At 37.8% G+C, this 23166-nt stretch overlaps 1 protein-coding gene and 2 pseudogenes across 3 annotated transcripts in view; all 3 read left to right on the top strand.

The window, feature by feature from the left end:
- Positions 1 to 23166, top strand: part of BEND3 (BEN domain containing 3) — a 75489-nt gene that overhangs the window by 18820 nt on the left and 33503 nt on the right. For all 3 annotated transcript variants that reach the window (XM_074187276.1, XM_074187275.1, XM_074187277.1), the window contains exons 2-3: positions 1529 to 1576; positions 2889 to 3100. In XM_074187276.1, the coding sequence (XP_074043377.1) occupies positions 1540 to 1576; positions 2889 to 3100 (249 nt within the window). In that variant the 5' untranslated portion in view covers positions 1529 to 1539. The remainder of the gene's footprint in view (positions 1 to 1528; positions 1577 to 2888; positions 3101 to 23166) is intronic.
- LOC141487833 (coiled-coil domain-containing protein 138-like) lies at positions 4665 to 5728 on the top strand (annotated as a pseudogene).
- On the top strand, positions 5718 to 22698 carry LOC141487758 (coiled-coil domain-containing protein 138-like; annotated as a pseudogene).

Below are 23166 nucleotides of genomic sequence, written 5' to 3'. Positions count from 1 at the left end.
ATTTACTGTTCATGCTGCAAATAGGGGTTAGCCAAAGACTTGCTCTCCTCTGCTTTCTAGAAAAAAATGGGAGCTTTGTGTTTGTTCTCTCTCTCTCTCTCTCTCTGTCTCTAAGATTTTTTCAGGGAAAATAGGGTTAAGTGGCTTGTCCAAGGCCAAACAGCTAGATAATTAAGTATCTGAGGTCGGATTTGAACTGAGGTACTCCTGATTCCAGGACCAGTGTTCTATCCACTGTGCCACCTAGCTGCCCCCTGTGTTTGTTCTCTTTTGAAGTTTTGTTCACTCTTAACACCTTCCTGATTAGACATGAAAGTGAAAGATAGATTAAATGGTAGACTTTAATTAGGAGACTACATTCCCTTCCCTAGCTGAATAGTAGCCCAACTTGAACCTGAGGGCAAAAGATAACCCCAAAGCAGATAATTTATGAGAAATGTCAGTTGGAATTTTTGTGTTGTTTAGGATTTAGAAAACTTTATCTTTTTTGAGTAGTTTAGAAAATGCCAAACCCCTGAAGGGGATTCCTAAGGTGTGTTTTTTTAATTTGCCTAGGCCTTTTTTCTAATGCTTCTGGCTCTGGAGTTTCTGATTAAGATTTGAGCTGAGGAATTCTTGAGGCTAGGAAAAGTAATTGGGGGGTAGGGAGTGGGTGGGCAGATGTCTAGAGAAGGAAGAAATGAGATCATTGAGCTTTAATGCTAACCTCTTGCTGGGAAGGCCAGCTTGACCAGAGGGAAGAGGCAGAATTCAGCAGGATCTTAAGACAGATGGTCAAAATTCAGCCCTTTCCCCTTCCTCTTTGATGTCAATTTATTATAATAAATTAATCTAAGCCACATACATTTATCCTTATTTGTTGATGTATCATGTTTATATTGTAATATTACTCTTAAGATCTCTCAGGATATAATATTTTTAAACTCGATCATCACTTATTGAAATTTGAGAGTTATGTATGGCCATCTCTTAGAATGACCTTATAACCTTTTTAATCTTACTTTGTCCTAATATACCAAATTTGGAGGCAGAATCTGGGTTGGAGGCCTTCTGCTGTTTACTTTCTAGATGTCCTTAAATAAGCTGCTTTATTTCTCTGGATCTCATCTCTAAAATGAGGGAATGAGACTAGATACACTTGGAGACCCTGCCAACTCTAAATTCTTTGCTTCCAACATTTAATAAGGTATATTCCTTAGAGCCCGAAATGAGATCACCCAAACTAGGGACTTTTGTAATTCTTGATTTAATAGTGAAATTTCCACACAACCAAGTAATACTTTCTATGTTTAGTTGTGATAAATCTTTGAAAAGGACTCCCTTTAGTATGTGTGCAAGGACTGGTTCCCAATGAAAACAGAAATCTGAGAAAGATGAATTGTCTTTTCCTTATTATAGAACAGTTTTTTGTATGGCTTGAGCTAATAAAGCAGTAACAACAACAACTACGACTCACCATCATAAAAATTAACTTCTGATTCTATGTGTCCTGCAAACTTAGGTTCTGATGGTTTTTTTTTTAATTTAGTGGCATAGAAGATGAACTCAGCTGAATTCAGTGATGATGAAGAAGAAGGTAAAATACTCTGGATTTTAAAATATTTTTATTCTGTTATCTTCACTACCACAACCACCATCTCTACCCTCTAAAAAACTCCCTATTTTTATGGGGCAGCTAGGTGCCACAATGGATAGATCATTGACCCTGGAGTCAGGAGGATCTGAGTTCAAGTCAGGCCTCAGACACTTAATAATTGCCTAAATGTGTGATCTTGGGCAAGTCATTTAGCCCTATTGCCTTAAATAAATGAAAGTTTTAAAAATTTTTTTAAACAAGCATTTCTTTGGGCAAGCACTTTATTGTACCCACTCAAAGTCCACATTCTTATCGCCCTTCATGACTTGCTAAAAGGCTATGTAAGTCCTATAAGACTAGAAAAAAAAGAATAACAGTTAACATTTCTGTAGTGCTTACTTTATGCAAAGCACTTTGTAATTATTGTCTCATTTGATCCTCATGACACCCCTGGGAGGTAGTTGCTATTATTATCAGCTCCATTTTATAATTGAAGAAACTGAGGCAAACAGCATTTAAGTGACTTGCACAGGGGTCATACAGTTATTAAGTGTCTGCGATCAGATTTGAATTCAGGTGTTCCTGACTCCAGATATACCACTTAGCTCCCTAACATAGAAAGCATTAAATATGGTCTTAGTGATAGAATATATGACTGCCAGCTGAGGACTAGAATAGCTAAGACATTAAGGTGGCTTAGTACATATAGTGCTGAATTTAGAATAAGGAAAATCTGAAGTTAAATCCTGGCTCTGTGACCCTGGCAGATCGCTCTGCCTTAGTTGCCTTATTATGAAACAAGAATAATAGTGGCATCTATTTCATAAGGTTATATTGAGGATTTAATAAGTTAACAGCTATAAAATGATTTGCAGACTAAATGTTAGCTATTATTATTAAATGAAGAGATCCTTGGCTACCAGATTTTGTTTGTTTATTTTAACTTTTAATTAATTTTATTTTGAGGACTTCAGAATTTCATGAAGACTGCCCACTTAGAGGGAAATGTTTATCTATAGTTATGATTTATGTTGATCAAAATAAAATCACAGACTTTTTGAGATTTTGAAGTAGGAATTCTATTTAGTATTGCAAAGTGTTTACAAACTGTTAAAAAATCGGTGAAAAGTAGCTTTGTATTAAACTTGCTTTTACTGTGCTTAGAAATTCTCTGCAAGATAAAATCAAAGGGCAAGACCACTTGGGAGAGAATGTCTAAACTTTAAGTGGGGTGCTAGGTGGGTAGAAACACATAGCAGCCTTGGTTTTACCACCCTGACTATGTCTTCCTCACTTCCCTCTGCTGTGGCAGTTATAAAAAGTAATCCTGTGAAAGTGGAGACAGAAGCTGGGGATGCTGTGCTGGATTGTTCTGTGACATCTAGGACTGCTGAGAAACCCCCATCGGATGGCTCATTTACTTCTCTTCAGGACTCCAGCAAGCGGAAGCTGACTGGAAGTGATGGTCTTGGAGGCCAGCAGGACGTTTTACCTAGTGTGAAAAAGAGACGTCTGATACCTGAGGTTGGTCCTCTTTTTATGTCACTTTTCACATGGTGTGCTCAGGTTTCTTCTAACATCATATTAACATGTTAACATGTTAACATCATATAGTGTGTTGTTTGTGATGCTGTCATATTCTCATTATGGGGATAGGGAATGGACAGTGAGTTCATTGGTATAGGGAACTTCCAGTGAGGATGGATATTCTACCAATGTCGACAGATGTACCTTCTTTGTGATTTATTAATCATTCTTATTATTGGTGTTGTTATAATTATCATCATTAGTATCTTTAATAGTAGTAGTTATAGCTATTTAATACTCACTGTAGAGTATGTTACAGATATTATCTTATTCTATTTTTATAACAATCCTGGGAAGTAGGTGTCATCATCATCATCATTATTTCTATTTTGTACATGAGGAAATCCTAGACAATTTGTGTGACTTGCTCAGGGTCATGCAGCTAGTAAGTGTGCAAGGCCACATTTGACCTCAAGTCTTCCTGACTCTAGACCTAGCACTCTAGTCATGGTGCCACCTAGCTGTCTCTAGTCTTGTTGGGAGACTGAGATAGTAAGTGACTTGTTCAAGATTACATGGCCAATTATATTACATTGTGGTTGTATTTGGATATGTTTTATCCTCATTAGACTAAGTGTCATGGTAGCAGGAACCATCTCTTAACTTTCCTGGTTTTTTTTTTAAAGATTTATTTATTTTGAGTTTTACAATTTTTCCCCCAACATCTCTTATCCTTTCAAAAAAATTATTATATTATTTTTATTAATGCCCCTTTGTTCTTTACATTACCCTCTATTTCTGAATATATCCTCCCTCTACCCAATGAGCCATCCCTCTTAAGGTCTAAGATTAAAAGGAATGGTGGAGAAAAACCATTCAAACAAACTAACCAAGATAAGCCATGTCTGATTGTAGATGAGCTATTATTTACTTTTGCTTTGTCTAAGACATGATTAGAGCTCCTGCCTTTTTCCTTCAGCTCGAGCATAATAACCCTTTAGTTTAATTTTGTATGTGTCTTTCTGTTTCAAGTGTGTCTCTTATGAAGAAGGGGGAATATATTTCAGATAAGGGGAACAACATGAGGAAAGGCTTGTAGTAGGGATCACATGACCTGGCTTAGGGAGTTAGGGAAGGGCTCCAAAGATGTTAAGCATGGGGCTTTTTTGGTGTTTGTTTTGCCTAAGAACTCAACCTGATGCTTAAGACTTTGCCCAGATATACACATAATATAAAGAAATACAAACACAGATTCCAAGCAAGTAATAGCCTTCTAAAAGCCCCATGTTTGCCACAAAGAAGGCTTAACTAATGCTATGGCTCTTCTTCTTTTCAACATAGACTACATTACAACCATAGAAACTCATGATCAGTGCCTGTTGAGTTATATAAATTGTAAATGCTTCAGGAGTTCATGAAATATGAAGGGGGGAAAGAATTTTTAAAATCTGCTTTAGGCTCCCAGTGTGGCCGGCCCCGCCCCTTTGGCTCCTGGTTTGAATGTGGTCTCCCCGGCAGATAAGGGTGGGTGGGGGGGACCACCGAGAAGCCCGGAGGAGCCATGGAGCCCAGAGTAGTCAAGCCTCTGGGCCAGGACAAGACCCTGGAACGTCTCAAGGATCATTATGGGATCTGTAGCAATGTCCAGGCTGAGTTTGTTGGTTTGGATAATCAAGTCAGATGTAAAAGCAGAAGATCTCTTACCTATACAGATGTATTGGATAACCCTTGATCAGATCCAGTTATGCTTCTGCCAAGTGATTCAGTGGCAACATTTCCTCATAATACAGGAATAAATTCCACAAAATCCCTTTGTGAGTTGTTCAAGAAGAAGATGAATTGATGATGACTTGGATTATTTTTTTGATTTGAGTCCACTGGAGATGGAAGAAGAGTTAATTGAAAGTGATCTTAAGTGTCAGTATTGAACAGGCAATTAAACCATTCACAAAAGAAACACCCTCATTTAAATGATGTAAGTGAACAAAACAAGAAAATGGAAGTTCAGGCTAAAAAAGTTCAAGGTCGTTTAGAGAATTTACAGGCTAATGGACTTGTCTATGAGATTTTAATCGTTTTGATGGAATGGATCTCAGACTATCATTTAAGCAAACTGAAACCAGGAGATGGTGAAGGACATCTTCAAAATCAGTCATGCCAATCTTCCACTCATAAAAACTATATTCAAGAGAAATGTGTACAGCTTTTACCTGTGATTGCAGAGCAACTACAGTGGATGCCATTTGTTAACCTGAAACTATATTTGCCTGTGATAAAATTTATTGGTCTATAAGGCAGCTAGATCATGGAACACAACATTCAACAATGACAGCAACAATGAGAAGACTAGGTGAAGAAATCTTCAAAGGAGTAACTAAGGAAACTCATGGTACTTCTTCGGAAGTTTTTGTGGCAAATAAGCCAAAGACAGCAATTTTCTTTTTTTCTTTTTTTTCTTTTTTTGCAAGGCAAACAGGGTTAAGTGGCTTGCCCAAGGCCACATGGCTAGGTAATTATTAAGTGTCTGAGACTGGATTTGAACCCAGGTACTCCTGACTCCAGGGCTGGTGCTTTATCCACTACGCCACCTAGCCGCCCCAGCAATTTTCTTTAGAGCTCAAATATATCTTTAAGATTTCTATCAACTTTGATTGTACTCAAAACAGTAACTCAAGTTGATTACCTGACTCAGGCATTTGATTCTCTTTGCTTGGACCTGAAGATAGATGAAGGAAAAGCCTTGTTTTTGGAGTATCAAGCTGTGCCAGTTATACTAAGTCATCTAAAAATAACCAATAAAGGACTGCTCCAATGTCATGGATAGCTTACTTCAAATGACAGTGGAATCTCGATTCTTGCAGCCTTTCTTAGAAGCCTGTAGCAATGTAGTATTTTTCTGTACTTGTTCTGTTGCTGCTCCGACGTCCTAAACTTGATCTTCAGATATTGGAAAAACTCAGCATTATACTACAGAAGCTCTCCAAAATCAAGAGTAATAAGAAGTTGTTTGAACTCTTTACACTTCACCAGATGCTTCAAGAAATCCAGAGGACAGCAAATCCAGAGCATATTTTTCTTTGTATCAATCTTAATTCAACTCTCTTCAATTTGGGTTTAAGTAAATGCAGCTCTCTTGTCACTGCTGCAAATTGTTAGACAAATTATTTTTTTATTTTCTATGCATGTTACTTATTTGTGAACATTGAAAGATTAACCAAAGTGACTAAAATTTTGTTTAGTAAAGTTATAAGATGTTGTAGCATAGTATTGTTTATAATGTAAGGCAAATAGACAGCGTTTTCAATATTTTTATTTTTTAATTAAATAGATATTGTGGAACTATTGGAATCCTCCTTTTCAATATAATAGACTGAACTTTCAGAGTTCATGGCACTTGAAAAGGTTACTTTTGTACAAGTCTTTTCAGGAAAATTATTTTAAAATTATGTAATTCTGAATAAAGTTCTTGTTAATTTGCAAAAAAAATAAAATCTGCTTTAAATATTTTTAAAATTTTAAATCATGGAATGAAATGAATAGTTTAGGACCACCATTCTAGTGGAATAGAGAGAATTTGGGACTGAAAATAAAATAAAATGAATTTTCAATGAATTGGTAAAAAGAAAGTTCAAGGAACCAAGGCTAAAATACCCTGGTCTAAGTAGTGTTCCATTGGATGTTTTTGAGTGAGTGAGGGAGTGATGAGATGAATGCAGGCTTTTAAGGTATTTAGTGTAGTCCCGATGTGGTTCTCTGGTTCTAATTGGACTGGGTCACTTTAGATGTGGTCATGATTGAAAGTAAGTGGTTGAGTTCTTTAACTGTATTATGGCTCCATGATTACATGTTAGAGTCACCTCACCTGGGATTAAAAGCTGAAGGGTATAAAATTTGCAGAAATGTTTTGCTTGAGCTTTCCAGACTAGTTTTGCAGATTCAAGCTGTTCTGGTAATCGAGATAAGCATCTTAGTTCAACTTCTGGGGACCTTTCCAGGCCAGTGTTCTAAATATTTGAAGGATCATCTATCACTAGCTGGAACATTGTGAGATTTCAACCCCTAGACCTCTGTTTTGCTATTCTTTTTTTTTTTTTTTGTACTTAGAGTTGCTGAGTCCAAATAAATGAGGGAACTTAAGGATTTTATAGAAACTATTAAGCTTTAATGAATGAAAATCATCTTTTCCTTTAGTTAGAAAAAGTAATAATAGCTAACATCTAATTCTTTAAGGTTTGCAAAGATTTCACAAATAATTTGATATTTGATTCTTACAACAAATTTGGAATGTATAGATGGGAATGTATAGGTGGCAGACAGAGGTTAAGTGATTTGCCCAAGGTAAGCTGGTAAATAGCTGAGGCAGGATTCAAACTCAGGTTTCCTGACACCCAAGCTCCGTACTCTATCTAGTATAACCCTGAACATTTGCATAGAACTTAAAATAATAATAATAATAATAAATATAGAAATTTTTTAAAAATTAAGAGAGATTATAAAATCACAAACTTTTCACCATTTAAAATTTAACAAAAATATGTAAATTATTTTTAGCGAGTAATATCAAATTTATCCTATTTGTTTTTAGGTTTGCATTTAATAGCAGGGTACTCCATATGGTGCAGAGTCCTAGAGTATCATGCTGATGAAGTTAAAGTACCAAAATGATGGGTATTATTTAAACTACATTGGTTCAGTTGCCTTGCCATACTGGTTTAACCTAGGCAACATGAGACAACAATCTTCAGAGAAGTTAACCTCCTTCATTTATATGTGGCTTCCAAATCTAGTAGCTTCCTATCCCCTATTGTTATGGTTTCTTTCTGTGCAGAGGTCAGTGTAGAAGAGAAATACTGTTATGGCACTAGGAAGTGTGGTATGACCTATGAAGGTTTGGCCTCATTAGATACATGGATTTCAATGACTTGTGTTTGAAGATTCAGGTAGATCACACTAAAAATCTAAGTGAACTAGTCCATAAGCTCATTAAATCATTGTAGACTCATTAAATGCCTTCCCTAAGCCATGTCCACTAGAGAGCTTTGTTGAGGGTTTGAGTGCACCAATGAGAATTTCTGTCAGCATAGGAAAGCTGGGTATGAAAGATAGTACTATACCATGGAAAAGAAGAAATATTTTGGTTCTTTCTTGTAAAAAACAAAATTATCTGTTATTTTCACATCATTGTAATTTCCCAATATACTCTTCCCCTCTCTGCCCAGAGAGCCAGTCTTCATAAAAAATATTTTTTAAAAAAAGGAAAAACAAAAGCAATTTAATCAAAACTAATCAAGTCCAACAGCACATTAAGTGTTGTACACCCATGGTCCCCAACCTTGGGGAAAAAAGTCTGTAGTTCTTTCATTGACGTAAGAGCATGTCCCTGATATACAACCACTGCCCTTCATTCATCCAGGTGGATTACTCATTGGCCTGTTAATGTGCTTTAGAATATTGAACTTCTTGAACTGACTTTTTTGCCATTTTAGAAAATGAGTAGTATTGACTCTCTGGAGGAAAGCCTAGATCATTTCTGAACTCTGGGCAGTATCCTAGGAATAGATGATATCATCAAGATAAGAACCTTCCCCATCCCATCAAGTTCCAACATACTGAATTCATGAACCTCTAGAGAACTAGAGGGACAAAGTACCACCCATACTCTAACATTCATAAAGACCATACTATTTTTTTTTTTGCAGGGCAATAGGGTTAAGTACTTGCCCATAGTCACACAGCTAAGTAATTATTAAGTGTCTGAGTCTTGGGGCAGCTAGGTGGTGTAGTGGATAGAGCACCTGCCCTGGAATCAGGAAGACCTGAGTTCAGATCTTGCCTTAGACATTTAATAATTACCTAGCTATGTGACTTTGGGCAGTCACTTAACTCCATTGCCTTGCAAAAACCAAAAGAATTGTCTGAGGCTTGATTTGAACTCAGGTACTCCTGTCTCCAGGTCCAGTGCTCTATCATCCACTGTACCACCCAGCTACCCCAGACCATACTGGTTTTAGAAGGCTGTCTCTTATTTGTCCCCTTCCTGTAATTGGATCAAATAATGTGTAACTTTCCTAAACCCAGAGGTCCAATTTGGTAAATACTACTACCATTTCTGCTAACTATTCTAAAAGTTCAGTTTGTCAGTAGCATTGTCCAAGGATTAGTGGTGATAACATTCAAGACTATATTAATTAGTTGTTATTGTTCAGTCATTTCCAACTCTTGGTTGACCCCATTTGGGATTTTCTTGGTAAAGATACTGGAATGATTTGCCATTTCCTCCTCTAGCTTATTTTACAGAAGAGGAAGCTGAGGCAAATAGGGTTAAGTCTTCTGACTCCAGACCCACCTCGTTATCCACTGAACCACCTAACTTCCCCCTATAATACCATAGTTATAGTTCCTTCTCTTTCCTCCACCCCTACCCCTTACTTGAAAAAGTAGATAGATCAGCCTTTTTGTTCTGTCCTCATAAATTCATACAGAGTTATAGGCTGTGCCCTAGAGAGTGAGTAAATTGGTTAGTATTATTGCTTCCAAGTTAAACTCAACCTAATATTAAAGATCAGCTCGTTTAAAAAAAAATGAGAAGAGAACCATAATTGCCCCTCCCCAAACTTTGTCATTTATACATTTGTACAACCTGTGTGGAGATCCCTTCTCTGCCTTGACAGTGATGGCAGTGTTCCTGAAGTCTCAGTACTAGAGAGGAAATTCTGACTCAGCTCCTGGCAGAAGACCACAGTTAGTTTGAGTGGACTGTGACCTTTTCTAAGTCTCTTGAAATGTTGAATGATGATGCAGCCATTGCATCATCTACTGGAACCAAACACCACTGAGAAGGGGATTCCTTGCAGCCTGGATATATTGCTATGTTTGCCCACAAGGGCCTGCTGGGCCTTAGCTTCCTCATTGACTGGTTATAGGTAGAAATAGGTCAGGCCACAAATACTGGGAAGATAGGCCTCTTAGGAAGGAAGGGTTGAACAGGGAATTTACGCTATGAGTTCACCAAAGTTAGTTTGTATAATTCCTGCTGATTTGGAAGTTTTCTTTTGAGGATTATGAACAAATAATTAGGAAAGAAGTTAAGGGCAGCTTCATGGTATGGTAGATAGAGCACTGGTCCTGGAATAAGTAGAACCCAGTTTAAATTCTGTCTCAGAGACCACTAGATGTATGACCTTGGGCAAGTCATGCAACCCAATTTGCCCCCCCCAGGCAATTAATTGCCTGAAGACAGGGTGGGAGGTAGTGCTCCTTTATTCAAGCCCCTTTATCCTGGAGCCTGTTGGTAAATGTTTAACAATTGGTTCTTTCTCAAACAGGATACACTTTTAAATTTAATCTGTATCTTTATGTTTTCTCCTTCACTTTAGGCTAGATAATCCACCAAACAATAAATTGATCTTCCATTTGTTGTGTTTTCTAATTTTCTAATTTCAGCTCACCCTGGGAGCTCTCTTCAGCTTGTCCCTGCCTTTACCTCTAGTGATGAGTGGGCTAGCCTATGGGTGGCTCTGGGCTTGTATAATATTTTAGTTTTCGACAGGTTAGACCTGTCTTCCTTGGGATGGTAGAGTGAGACAGTCAAAAGGTTCAGACAATGCTGAAGAGACCACCAATCCAAGGAAGGACTAAAATGTGAGGTTGAACAAGCTGGTCAGTGATATCTCAGTTTGGTTTAATTTGTTGTAGAAATTTCAATATAGCTAAAATTTCCAAATATTAAGCAACCAGGGCAGGACTATTTAGAGACAAGTCCTGACTTAAAATATGGAAGAAGCAAGCATAGAACCTTGCCCTTAACTGATTTGGCAAATGCAGTTCAATCCAGACAAGGGGCTGTAGGTAGCAAGAAGGTTAACAATTCAAGTGAAAAAGGGATAGGCCAGGGATCTGCCAAACTTCCCTTAGAATTCCTCTCAAGATGATCTTTGAGTTGAGATGGGCTCCTGGTTCATGTGAGGTAGGGGATGGGTTCGGTGGTCAGTCAGCCTCACCAGGTGGAATATGACAAAGGCCACCTTTGCAAAATCTATAGGGCCATTTACAGCATGACCTCAAAATAGAAAATTCTTCAGACCAAAAATTCTCCTTCTACCCTACCTGAGAAATAATCTAGGGGCTTCCCTGGGCTGGAATCAAGACTGGGGATTTAAGGCTAAAAGGAATCAGAAATCTCTGTATTTTACAGATGAGGAACCAGCAGCCCAAAGGTTAAGTAACTTGACCAAGGGTCATTTAGGTAGTGAATGAGTGGCTGGACTGTTTACTCCACCTACTCCAGATTAACTCATAGGGGCCTGAACCAGTTCTTCAGAATTCTGGTTCAGCTGGAGGACTGACTGGTATTTTTTTACCTGTTGTCTGAGTTGAGAATAAGTGATTTGGGATTTGCTTTGAGACTAAAGTAATTCCTATCCTTACAGGTACCTAGATGGTAACAGTGTATAAAGCACTGGGCCTGGAGTCAGGAAGACCTGATTTCAAATCCAACAACAGACACTTATTAGTTGGGTATCCCTGTGAAAGTGACTTTAACTTCATTTGCCTCAATTTCCTTAATTATAAAATGAACAGGAGAAAGATGTGGCAAACTACTCCAGTATCTTTGCCATGGAAATCCCAAATGAATTCATGAAGAGTCAGACAGTGGAAGACTCAGGGGAGATGATAGGGGCAGAATTAACTGGACAAAGCTTAGGCATGGACTGGGCTTCCCAGTTTCTCAGGTAACCAAATTCAGACTGTGTTGGAGGCCAGAAGAATTCATAACTAGAGGTTAAAAGCCTTAGGAATCCACCAGAAGTCAATCCTGGAGAACATTCTTCAAAAAAGTATAGGCAGTGTGGTTTGTCACAAGTAGCTTCTTTACTCAAAACAACTTTTTTTCTCTCTTTTTCTGCTAGTCAGCTACCCCCATCTTTCTCTTGCTCTGTATCTGTGTCAATAGCATAGGCCTGACCAGGGACTGATTAAAACAACTACCTAATATGCTTTTGTGTCTACATCAGTATTTCAGAAGATAGGATTTCTTTGGTGTGGTGAATACTCCATGCCCTGAAGTAGATCCCTTTCATACCAAGGTGGATCATAGATTTAAAGCTGATAGGAACTCTTGAGGCCTGGATTCTACTTCCATCCCTTGTCAGATGAGGAAATGGAGATCCATGGAGATTAAATGATTTATCTAAGATCTGGGTGGGGGAGGATGACAATGAGAGAGGTGGATAAAGAGGGAGGTGGGAGCAAGGTTGAGGTTGAAACCAAAGCCCTCTGATGCTTGGGGCCTGGGCAGCCAGGCTTTTTACTCTGAAATTTACTCAGAAATGAAGTTCTGAATACCAAAGACCAGTACAAGGAAACATGGAGCTTTTTATTAGACAGTAAAAGAAGCCAGGTAGGTCACTCAGTAGATAGAACACCAGACCTGTGGTCAGAAAGACCTAGGTTCAGAACTGACCTCAAACCCTTAATTATTTGTGGTTCCCTAGGCAGGTAACTTTTAACCCTGTTTGCCTAGTTTCCTCATCTGCAGAATGAACTGGAGGAAATGACAAACCACTCCAATAACCATGCCAAGAAAACTCCAAATGGATTCCTGAAGAGTCAGACATAAAACTAATGACTGAACAATAACAAAAATATTGAAGTTAAATCCTGGGTGGAATTAGGAAACAGTAGTAATAGAATACCCTTTCCTAATAATTTCCTGCTTTTTAATAGGGGTTTATCTGAATCTAGTAGGACCAGACTTTGAGGGAAGAGAGCTGGAACTTGGACTTGGGAATTGATACAAGTTTGTGCAAGCAGTGGGATGGAAGATTCTAGGGGAATTGGCCTCTAGTTGGGATCTGGGACCTTTACTAAGACTGGTGTTGTTACTCTGACCCTGTCTGGGTTTTTGAACTTCCTTGATGAACAGTTTAACTAGCTGAGGAGATGTATTTTTCCCCCTACATTAACAGTAAATTTTAAAGAACAATTCTTTGGGTTGGCCATTGTTTATTAATCATTAACATAAACTTGCAGTTCAAATTCTCATCTATTATTAAATATTTGAGGGTTTGTTAAGTAGTTCATTTCCTAAACATTTGATTTATTTTAATGTAAGTCTCTTCATACACAGAGTTGCCACCCAGACTTGAGATTTGTTAAAGACCCTAGCTTAAAAAAGTCAAAGTCTTCCACTACATCCAGGGCCATCCCCAGTCATTCTGCTCCATTTCTGACCACTGGACCCAAGATGACTTTGGAAGAGAAAGTGAGGTTGTTGACTTTGCACAGACCTCCCTTGCTTACATTCAATTCAATTGCATGTTCATGGCATCACCTCACTGATATCTTGGTCTTCTTTGAAAACAAGCAGGTATTGTCTCCTTTCCTTGAACCTCTCCTTCATCCAGCCTCCCAAGCACTCTGATTATATCACCCCCTCCCTTTTTTCTCAGTAAACTCCAGTGACTCCCTATTTCTTCTGGATCAGATTTCAAATCTTCAGTTTAGCATTTCAAGTCCTTCACAATTTTTTAACTTTCGAAGCTCTTAGGACCCCCCCCCCCCTTCAAATTCTCCACAATGCATCTACAGCAGTGTCCTTGATATTCTTCAACTTCTTGTTCCTTGTACACCACAGTCTGCAGTCTGCCTCCTGACTTGATGCCTTTTTGGCCAATGGTTGACCCTCAGGAATGTTCTAACTCCTTTCTTTTTCTTAAGTCCCTGGGCATTCTTGTTGTCTCAGCTCAAACACTTCCTTTTGTAGGAAGCCTTTCCCAGTAATTCCTCCCTTCCCCTAACCCCCTCCTGGTGTCTTCTGAGATTCCCTCCAGTTTACCCTGGATACATCTTTTTTTTTTTTTTTAGGTTTTTTGTTTTGTTTTGTTTTGTTTTTGAAAGGCTATGGGGTTAAGTGGCTTGCCCAGGGCTGCACTGCTAGGTAATTATTAAGTGTCTGAGGCCTCTGGTGCTGTATTCACTGCACCACCTAGTTGCCCCTTATCTTTTTTTTTTAATGGAAAGATTTTACTTATTTTTGAGTTTTACAATTTTTTTCCCTATTCTTGCTTCCCTCTCCCCACCTCCCACAGAAGGCAATCTGTTAGTCTTTACATTTGTTTCCATGGTATACGTTGATTTAAGTTGAATGTGATGAGAGAGAACTCATATCCTTAAGGAAAAAAAATAAAGTATAAGAGATAGCAAAATTATATAATAAGACAAGTTATTTTTTTTTAAATTAAAGGTAATAGTCTTTGGTCTTTGTTCAGACTCCACAATTCTTTCTGTGTATATATCTAGATAGTATTCTCCATTTCAGATAGCTCAAAATTGTGCCTGATTGTTGCACTGATGAAATGAGTAAACCCATTAAGTTTGATCATCATCCCTATGTTGCTGTTAGGGTATACAATGTTTTTCTGGTTCTGCTCATTTCACTGGATACATCTTTTAAGTAGTGGTTTGCATATTCTCTCTCCCTGCACCCTCCTACTCCATTTAGACTGTGAGCTCCTTGAGGACTGGATATTAATTTTGTCCATATTTCTGCTTTGCTAGACTCTTCTTGCTTCACAAGTTTCCCTAAGAATCAGAACCCTAATTCTGCTCTTGTTTCTAGAATAAGGATTCTTCACTTTTTATTGTTTCATAGACCTCTTTGAAAGTCTGTTGAAGCCCATGTATCCCTTCTCAAAAATGTTTTTAGATGCATAAAATATACTTCACAGAATTAAAACATTTATATTGAAATACTTCTCTAGATGTATCTATATATACTTATGTGTTTCCAGTCAGTTGAAGTCCACTCCTCAAAATGTAGAGGTGCTAAAGCCGCGTTGAAAACCTGAAAGTTTTTTATTAGCAGGAAAATCAGACACTAGTACTGAACACCCCTCATGCCAGTTCTCCCACAGCCCAGGAGAGGCAGGGGAGATTTATGTTTGAAAACCACAAAGGGGAGGTTCAGGGAGGGATTGGGGCAAAGAATGGACAATCCTTCCCAAGAACAGTTGAATGCAAGGCTGGTTTGGGCCAATTTTTTTGGGGGGGGGCAACTCAGCAAGGTCAGCCAGCGAACACCAGCAAAGGTGTCTGGGAGTGAGCAAGACTTTGGCTCATTGCAGGCTTGTGATTGGCTCCCTTCTGCAAACAATTTTGCACTGTTCCCAGGCTGCCTGCCTGGTAAAGTAACTCATAGAAAACAGACATATTAATAATCTCAGGGGCACTTGCAGAGTGAGAGAGAGAGTGTGTGTGTGTGTGTGTGTGTGTGTGTGTGTGTGTACAAACACATGTATATATAATCATACTTATTACATATGAGATATGTATATGTCTTTCATTTTTTAAACCAAATTCCCACCCCCTGCCCCCAGATTTAGAATCCCTGTTCTTGAGAAATCCACTGTAGGTTCTTCACATCGTAGCTGTGAAAGTGCTCTCTGAGCTGACCACAAGTAGGGTGGTTTTCACTCAAGGGGGGGACAGTCTTCTGGTTCAGCTCATTCTCTCCCTTAAAAACCAGAGAATCAGAGAACCTGAGGGCTCTCTGGATTTCCAAGAGGGATAATTTAAATTAGCAAGGGAAGTGTGCTAAGGATGCTTCCCCCCCCCTCAGCTGTGCATTTTCCAAATCCTCTGGCATGAGTTCTCTCCTCCAGAGAAACCTTTCAAAAGAAGTGGGGGAAAGGTCCCTGTACTGGCTACAGAGATAAGGGGGGTGGGGGTGGAAATCCATTGATGCCTGTGAAATATTTGAGGAGAAAAGTGCCCCCATAAAATCAAAGCCGTATATTCCTTTAAAATGTGCTTTTCAGTGATAAAGGGTATAAGGTGGTGTCTCAGCAAAAACCATCTATCACTTGTATGCAATTATAGCAAATGTGTATTTTTAAGTGGTATTAAAGATTTCAAGTTCCAAGTCCAAATGAATATTCTCATATTGAATAAAGTTGCTTGATTCTCTCCTGATTTAGCTTTTAAAATATATATCTACAGTCATTGCAGTAAGTTAGAGAAAAACAACTTCATGCCCTATTAAACATTACATTATTCATTGCACTGAAAGGCTCAAAGAGCTTGAATAAATGAAACCAACCCAGAATCACCATGATAGCTCCTTCCCAGTCTCGGATGTTTGGGCAAAACTGCTCTAATAGGTTTCAAAAGAGGGGAAAATCCTCACCATTTGGATAGTATAATGACCAATAGAAAGAGAAACTTTGATAATCTCTAGTCTAAATAATTGGTCTCTGGGCTCCATTTTCATGAAGGTTTGATTGTAGGCCCCCTAAGAAGGTTCTCTATCCACTACCCTGCCAATAGAGTTTGATGTCCATTCCTTGAATTTAATGTTATTGTTTGCATTTCATTCTTTCATTCAGCAGATATTTTTGAGAGACTACTGTATATCAGGCCCTTATCCAATTTTTAAACTCACAGAAGTCCTAAATTAATATAAATTCTCTTACCTCTCTCTTAGAAGTCCTATGAATAAGGTAGAAGGAACACAACCTCATTAGAAACCATCATTCCAAGGCGCCTAGATTTAGAGCTAGAAGAGACCTTGGGGCCCATATGTTCTAATATTCTCATTTTATCCTTGGGGAAACCAAGGCAGAGGTCAGGTGATATACAAAGTTCAAGAGAGGAAGCAAGTAGCAGTTTGGGTTATAAGATAGAGCTAATATTTGAATAGAGGTTCTCTGACTCTAAATTTATTGTCCTTCCAGAACTGCAGAGGCATTTACCTTGTTTTGTTGCACTTTGCTTTATTGTGTTTTGCGGGGTCAACCAGACTGGTACCAACCCCTAACCTGTGGGTAGCTGGAGCTATACAGAGAAAGCTGGAGACTGGAGAATCAGGACACAAACAGAAGCTTAATTAATTTCAAAGTGAGGGAAAGGGTTTGCAAGGAAAGATACATGGGTTATTTAGTGTAGGCAGATCTCAGTACTTAATACCCATGCCTGAATGGTGAGCTGTAACTCTGACAGTGAGAGGTAACAGCAATAATTCGACAAGTTTGAGCTTCATGACCAGAACATGGTTTCAATAAGTGCTTGCCAAGCTCAGAAAATACCTGCTTCTGGACAAAGCAATACAATAATTGAATATAATAACACAGTAATAACTGAGATCATCTAGAGGGTGAGCACAAAGGATTGTTGTTATGCCAAACATTCTGGAAAACAGGTTGTCTCCTAATATCTTCACAACTGATATTGCATTTTTTACAATTTGAAGGTTTGTGGTAATTGTTTGGGTTTTTTGTTCGTGTTTTGCAAGACAGGCAATGGGGTTAAGTGACTTGACCAAGGTCACACAGCTAGATAATTATTAAGTGTCTGAGGCTGGATTTGAACTCAGGTATACTCCTGACTTCAGGGTTTGTGCTCTATCCATTGCGCCACCTAGCTGCCCTTGTGGCAACTCTGTTTTGATCTAGTCTGTGGATGCAGTTTTTCCAACAACATGTGATCACATGGTGTCTATCACATTTTGGCAATTCTTGCAATATTTAATACTTTTTCATTATTATTATTGTTATTATTATAACTATTATGTGATCAGTGATTTTTATTGTTAGCATTGTCATTGTTTTGGGGCACTATGAAACATGCATGTAAGAGAGTGAAAATCTATAAATGTTGCATGTATTCTGACTGCTCCACTGAACATTCCCCCACCCCATCCCCATCTCTCTTCCTCTCCTCTGGTCTTCCTGACATAACAATATTGAAGTTAGGCCAATTAAGAATCCTACAGTGGCTGAGACAAACTTCTTTATTGTCTTCTTTTAACAAATTACCATAGCTTTCCCAACCTTCAGCAACCACTAGCCATCAACATAGAGGCAAGACCCTGTACCAACAAAATGATTACCTACCTCTCTAAAGGCTCAAATGCTGGCTAGCATTTTACTTAATAGACTATAGTATAGTGTAAACATAACTTTTACATGGATTAGGAAACCAAAAAATTCATGTGACTCACTTTATTGCAATGGTCTGGAACCAAACCCACAATATCTTTGAGGTATGCCTGTACTCAGATTTCGAGGACCAGCTCTGACATGAACTAGCTCTGTGTATTTAGAGGCATATTTCTTTACTGGACCTAATTTACCTTATCTGTAAAATTAATTGAAGTAATTGGTTCTATTCAGTGCAAAGAACTATATCTTAAATGCAGATATATTCAGGATACTGCCTTTAGATTGGTGATGTCAAACTCTAACAGAAAAAAGGGGGAGGACACCAAACCATACAAAAGTATCTTTGCAATCACATATTGATTTAGAAAACACACACACACACACACACACACACACACATATATGTAATTATCTATGTTTTATCATATTTTTTTATTTATTTTGTTAAATATTTTCCAAATTTATTTTAATCTGGTGTAGGCTGTACCTAGGGAGTATTATAGGCCATATGCCCAAGTTTACCTCCTCTTAGAGGAAGCTAGATGGTGGGTACAGTGAATAAAAGCATTGGGCTTGATTCAGAAAGACCTGAATTGAAAGAAATATACTGTGTGGCCCTGAGTAAGTTACTTAATTTCTTTCTAACTCAATTTCCTCATCTGGAGAATGGGGGTGATAATCATACCTGTCAGGTTTGTTATGTGGGACCAAGGACATATTTGTAAAGTGCTTTGTATAATGCTTGGCCCATGATAAGAGTTTAATGATATATTGATCTATTTATGAGCTGTTGATAGAAGTGTAAAGGATACAGAAAGAGAAGAAAAAGGGATGCACCAAGAAGTAGAAGACTTGGATGATTTTAAGTTTGGAAATTAAGATTAACTGGCCTCTATGCAAATTTCTATGGTTTGGAAGAGTATTAAACTTGTCAACTTAAATCTTAAAAATAGAATTAAAATCAATTTAAAATTTTACAGTGATATATTTGTTCTCTCACAGTTTTGCCTAGGTTCAATCTTAATTAGCTTCATAAGAAACTATGTTCATTCAGAGATTTAAAAAAATATTCACAGTTTGATATTCATGATTTCTTCCTAAGTGACGACTTTTTGGTCTATTCCCTATTTCACCATTTTGCTGACTACCTCTCAGAGAGCAGTTAATCAGTTCTTTATAAGTGCCTATTATCTGATAGGGACTGTGTTTGATGCAAGGAATCCTCTCTTTGCTCATCTGTAAATATATGCCTAAATGTATGCATGTGTACATGCACATGCATATGCGCATGTGCATATGTTAGTCAAAAATCTAGAAGTGGAAGGTACCTCATAGACTTTTGGTTCCAAAGCCAACCTTCTATGGTATCCTACCATCTCTATAAGGGATGCAAAGAAATGCAAAGTAGGGGTGGCTAGGTGGCGCAGTGGATAGAGCACTGGCCTTGGAGTCAGGAGTACCTGGGTTCAAATCTGACCTCAGACACTTAATAATTACCTAGCCGTGTGGCCTTGGACAAGCCACTTAACCCCATTGCCTTGAAAAAAATCTTAAAAAAAAAAAGAAAGAAATGCTGTGCTCCTAGATATCACACAGTCTAGAAAGGGGAGACAGTTATATCAACAGGTGTCAGAAAGGACACATTAGAAAAACCTCAGAGGGAAGAGTAATCCTAATCAGGAGTCCCAGAAAAGGCTCCTTGCAAAAGGTAAGATTTTGGCTGAGACTTGAAAAAAGGTAGGAATGAGGAGGTAGACAGAAAAAAGGTAGGGATGAGGAGAGAGCATGCTGGCAGAGTGAAGTCATTGAAAATGTCCATGAGTCAAGATTTGTTCAAAAAACAGCACAAGAGACACCTGTCACTAGATTGTAGAGTATATGGTGGGGGAGTGAGACCGAAGAAGATAGAAAATAGGAAGGGGCCTGTCATGAAGAGCTTGAAAAAACAAGCAGAGAATTTTATATTTCATCCTGGAGGTAATAGGCAGCTCCTGGAGTTTATTGAAATGAAGCATGACTTGGTCAGACCTATATTTTAGGAAGATCAGTTTGATAGCTTAGTAAAGGAGAGATGAGATAGGGAATTCAACCAGGAAGTGATGAAGATCTGCAATAAGATGGTGGCAGTGCCAGAGGAGAGAAAGTTAGATGTATATGGGAAACAGTGCAGCTAGAAATGACAGGACTTAGCAGCTGGTTGGATATGGAGATGATGAGAAAGAATGATGGTTTGAGGATAATATATAGGTTGCCATCCTGTGTGGCTGAGCCCTTCATGGTAGTGCTTTGCTCAGATACATATCCAGAGTACAGATGTATTCAGTTCTGTGTGCCACAATTTAGGAACAACACTGAACAATTAATTTCTTTATCAGAGTCCTGCACCAGAGTCAGAAAAAACTAAGTCAAGCTTACTTCTGAGAAAAAATGTTAAGGATCCCTGATCTATGCTTAATTCTTCCCTCTTAAAAAAATTACTTTTTCTCTCAAAACCATCATCTTATTCTTTCCCTTCATTGCTGAACTCAAGAGAAGAGTGGTTCACATTTGTAGCTTCTATTTTTTACTATCCATTTACTCTTCAATCCCTTATAATTTGGCTTCTGATCCACCTCTCTAATGAAGAAAACTCTCAAAGTCATTAATGACTGCTTTAAAAAAAATTACTTTCAACTTCACATCAATAAACATGAATATTTTGATGTAAAAGGACAGAATAGATACATAATGAAATTGTGAACTCATTTTTAAGTGTATATTAAATTTAACACATTAGTGAAAAGGCTATCTTACTTGTCTATGACCTCTTTTGAAATGTCTCCTGGTCTTGTCTCTGTGTTTTTAATGTTTCATTGATATTCTTCTTTTTTCCTTCTTTTTGCTCAGAATTTACACTCTCTCCCAATAGAAGTCCCCTTTTTTTTTTAAAGAAATGAGAAACAACATACATTGCATTTATGTGAAAATTGTTCTGTTTCTCTTGCGAATTACATCTCTACCAAGGGTTGGGAGAAATTTCATCACAAATCTGAAATTATGAATAGTCGCTGCATTCAGAGTTCTGAATTCTTTCAGTTTCTTTCCTTTAAGTTATTATGAACATAAAAATTTTTCTCCTAATTCACTTGTCTTCATAAGTTCATGCAAATTTTCACAGATATCTAAATATCCACTCATTCTTTTTTAATTCAATAATTTTATTTTCAATTCCAAATTTTCTCCCTTCCACTCCTCCTTCTCCAGCCATTGTGAAGTTAAGATCACAAAACCCATTTTTATTTTTTTATTTTATTTTATTTTATTTTTTTAGGTTTTTGCAAGGCAAATGGGGTTAAGTGGCTTGCCCAAGGCCACACAGCTAGGTAATTAAGTGTCTGAGACCAGATTTGAATCCAGATACTCCTGACTCCAGGGCCAGTGCTTTATTCACTATGCCACCTAGCCACCCCAACACAAAACTCATTTTTAAAAATGTTTAGTCATACAAAAAGTTTTCCATTTTAGCCATAGTCATTAAAAACTATGTCTACTCTCAGTCTATCAGATCTCTATCTAATGGTATGTAGCATGTTTTATCAAGAGTTCATTGGGTTTGTGCTTGGTCATTACGTTGAGTTCCTAAGTCTTTTAAAATTGATTATCTTTACACTATTGTTGTAGCGGTGTATATTGTTCTCTGAGTTCTGCTCACTTCACTTTGCATGAATTCACACAGGTCTTCTCAGGTTTCTGTGGAACTATTTCCTTCATCATTTCTTTTTACACAATAGTATTCCAAAGCCCTTATGTACCAAAACTTGTTAAACCACTTCCCAATTGATGGGCATCTCTTCAGTTTCCAAATTCTTGCTGCCTTGGAAAACCTGCCATGAATATTTTTGTATATTTGGGTCCTTTTCCTTTTTTTTTAAATCTCTTTGGAGTAGAGACCTACTAGTGGTATTGATGGGCCAAAGCCTAGGCATAATTTAATAACTTTTTGAGCATACCAATGATACCTTAATTGTTAAATTTTATAGCCTTTTTCAAGCTCTCATCCTCATTCTCCCTCTACTTTCTTTGTCATTTGATTTTGTTGACCCCTCCTTCCTGAATCTTTCTCTAATCTTTCAACTGCCATTACAGAATTCTCTTCTGGATCTTCATCAGTTTCATTCATTGTTATTATTTCTGCTCACATTCCCTGATTACAATTGTCCCTCAAGGCTCAACATATCTAAAATAAACTTATCATCTTCCATCTCTCCACCACAAAATCTCTCTCACTAGTTCTCTTATTTCCTTCTATAGCAATGTCAGCCTCCCAGTTATCCAAGCTCAAAATCTTGGATTCTTCCTTGATTCTTCCCTATCTCATCTCTCCCCCCCAGCCCCCCAATCCAGTCACTTGCCAGATTCTGTCTCTTTTAACCTCTGTGGCATTTTTCACTCTTCCCTCATACTGCCACCATCCTAGTTCAGGCTCTGTCTCCTGGATTATTACTATAACATTTCTTCTAACCAATTCTGTTTCTACTGTCCAACTTTTCTAGTTCCTTCTACCAAAATGAGCTTCCTAATGTGTAGAAGTTGTTTGCTTTTTTCAAAAACCTTCAGTGACTCCCAATTCCCTATAAGATGAATATTCTTTGTCTTGTCATTTAATGCTTTCAAACTTTTGCCTCCAATTCCCCTGTTAGGCTTTATTTCAGTTACTATTTTTCATATATTTTGTGCAGTAAAATTGAACTAAAACCTAAAAAAAAGTGTGGGGGAGTGCTATTGCTCACCGGGTAGAGCACTGAACCTGGTGACAGGAAGACCTTAGTTCAAATTTGGCTTCAGGCACTTACTAGCTTTAAGATCTTGGACAAAGCACTTAGTCCTGCTTGCCTCAGTTTCTTCATCTGTAAAATGAGCTAGAAATGGTAATGGCATATCACTTCAGTATCTTTGCTGAGAAAATCCCATGGAGAGTGTGGTCTATGGGATCATGAAGAATCAGATATCACTACATAGTTCTCTCTCTTTGTCTTTTTAGGTACATAATTATTTATATGTTGTACCCTGCATTAGAATAAATTTCTTGAAGATAGGGACTATTTTTAAAAAAGTTCTCATTAAAAAAAAAAAAATTCTCACTAT

This window comes from Macrotis lagotis, chromosome 5, assembly GCF_037893015.1.
Source record: "Macrotis lagotis isolate mMagLag1 chromosome 5, bilby.v1.9.chrom.fasta, whole genome shotgun sequence".
Lineage (NCBI taxonomy): Eukaryota > Metazoa > Chordata > Mammalia > Peramelemorphia > Peramelidae > Macrotis > Macrotis lagotis.
The sequence above is the reverse complement of the archived record's forward strand: the minus strand, read 5'-3'. Positions and strand labels throughout refer to the sequence as shown.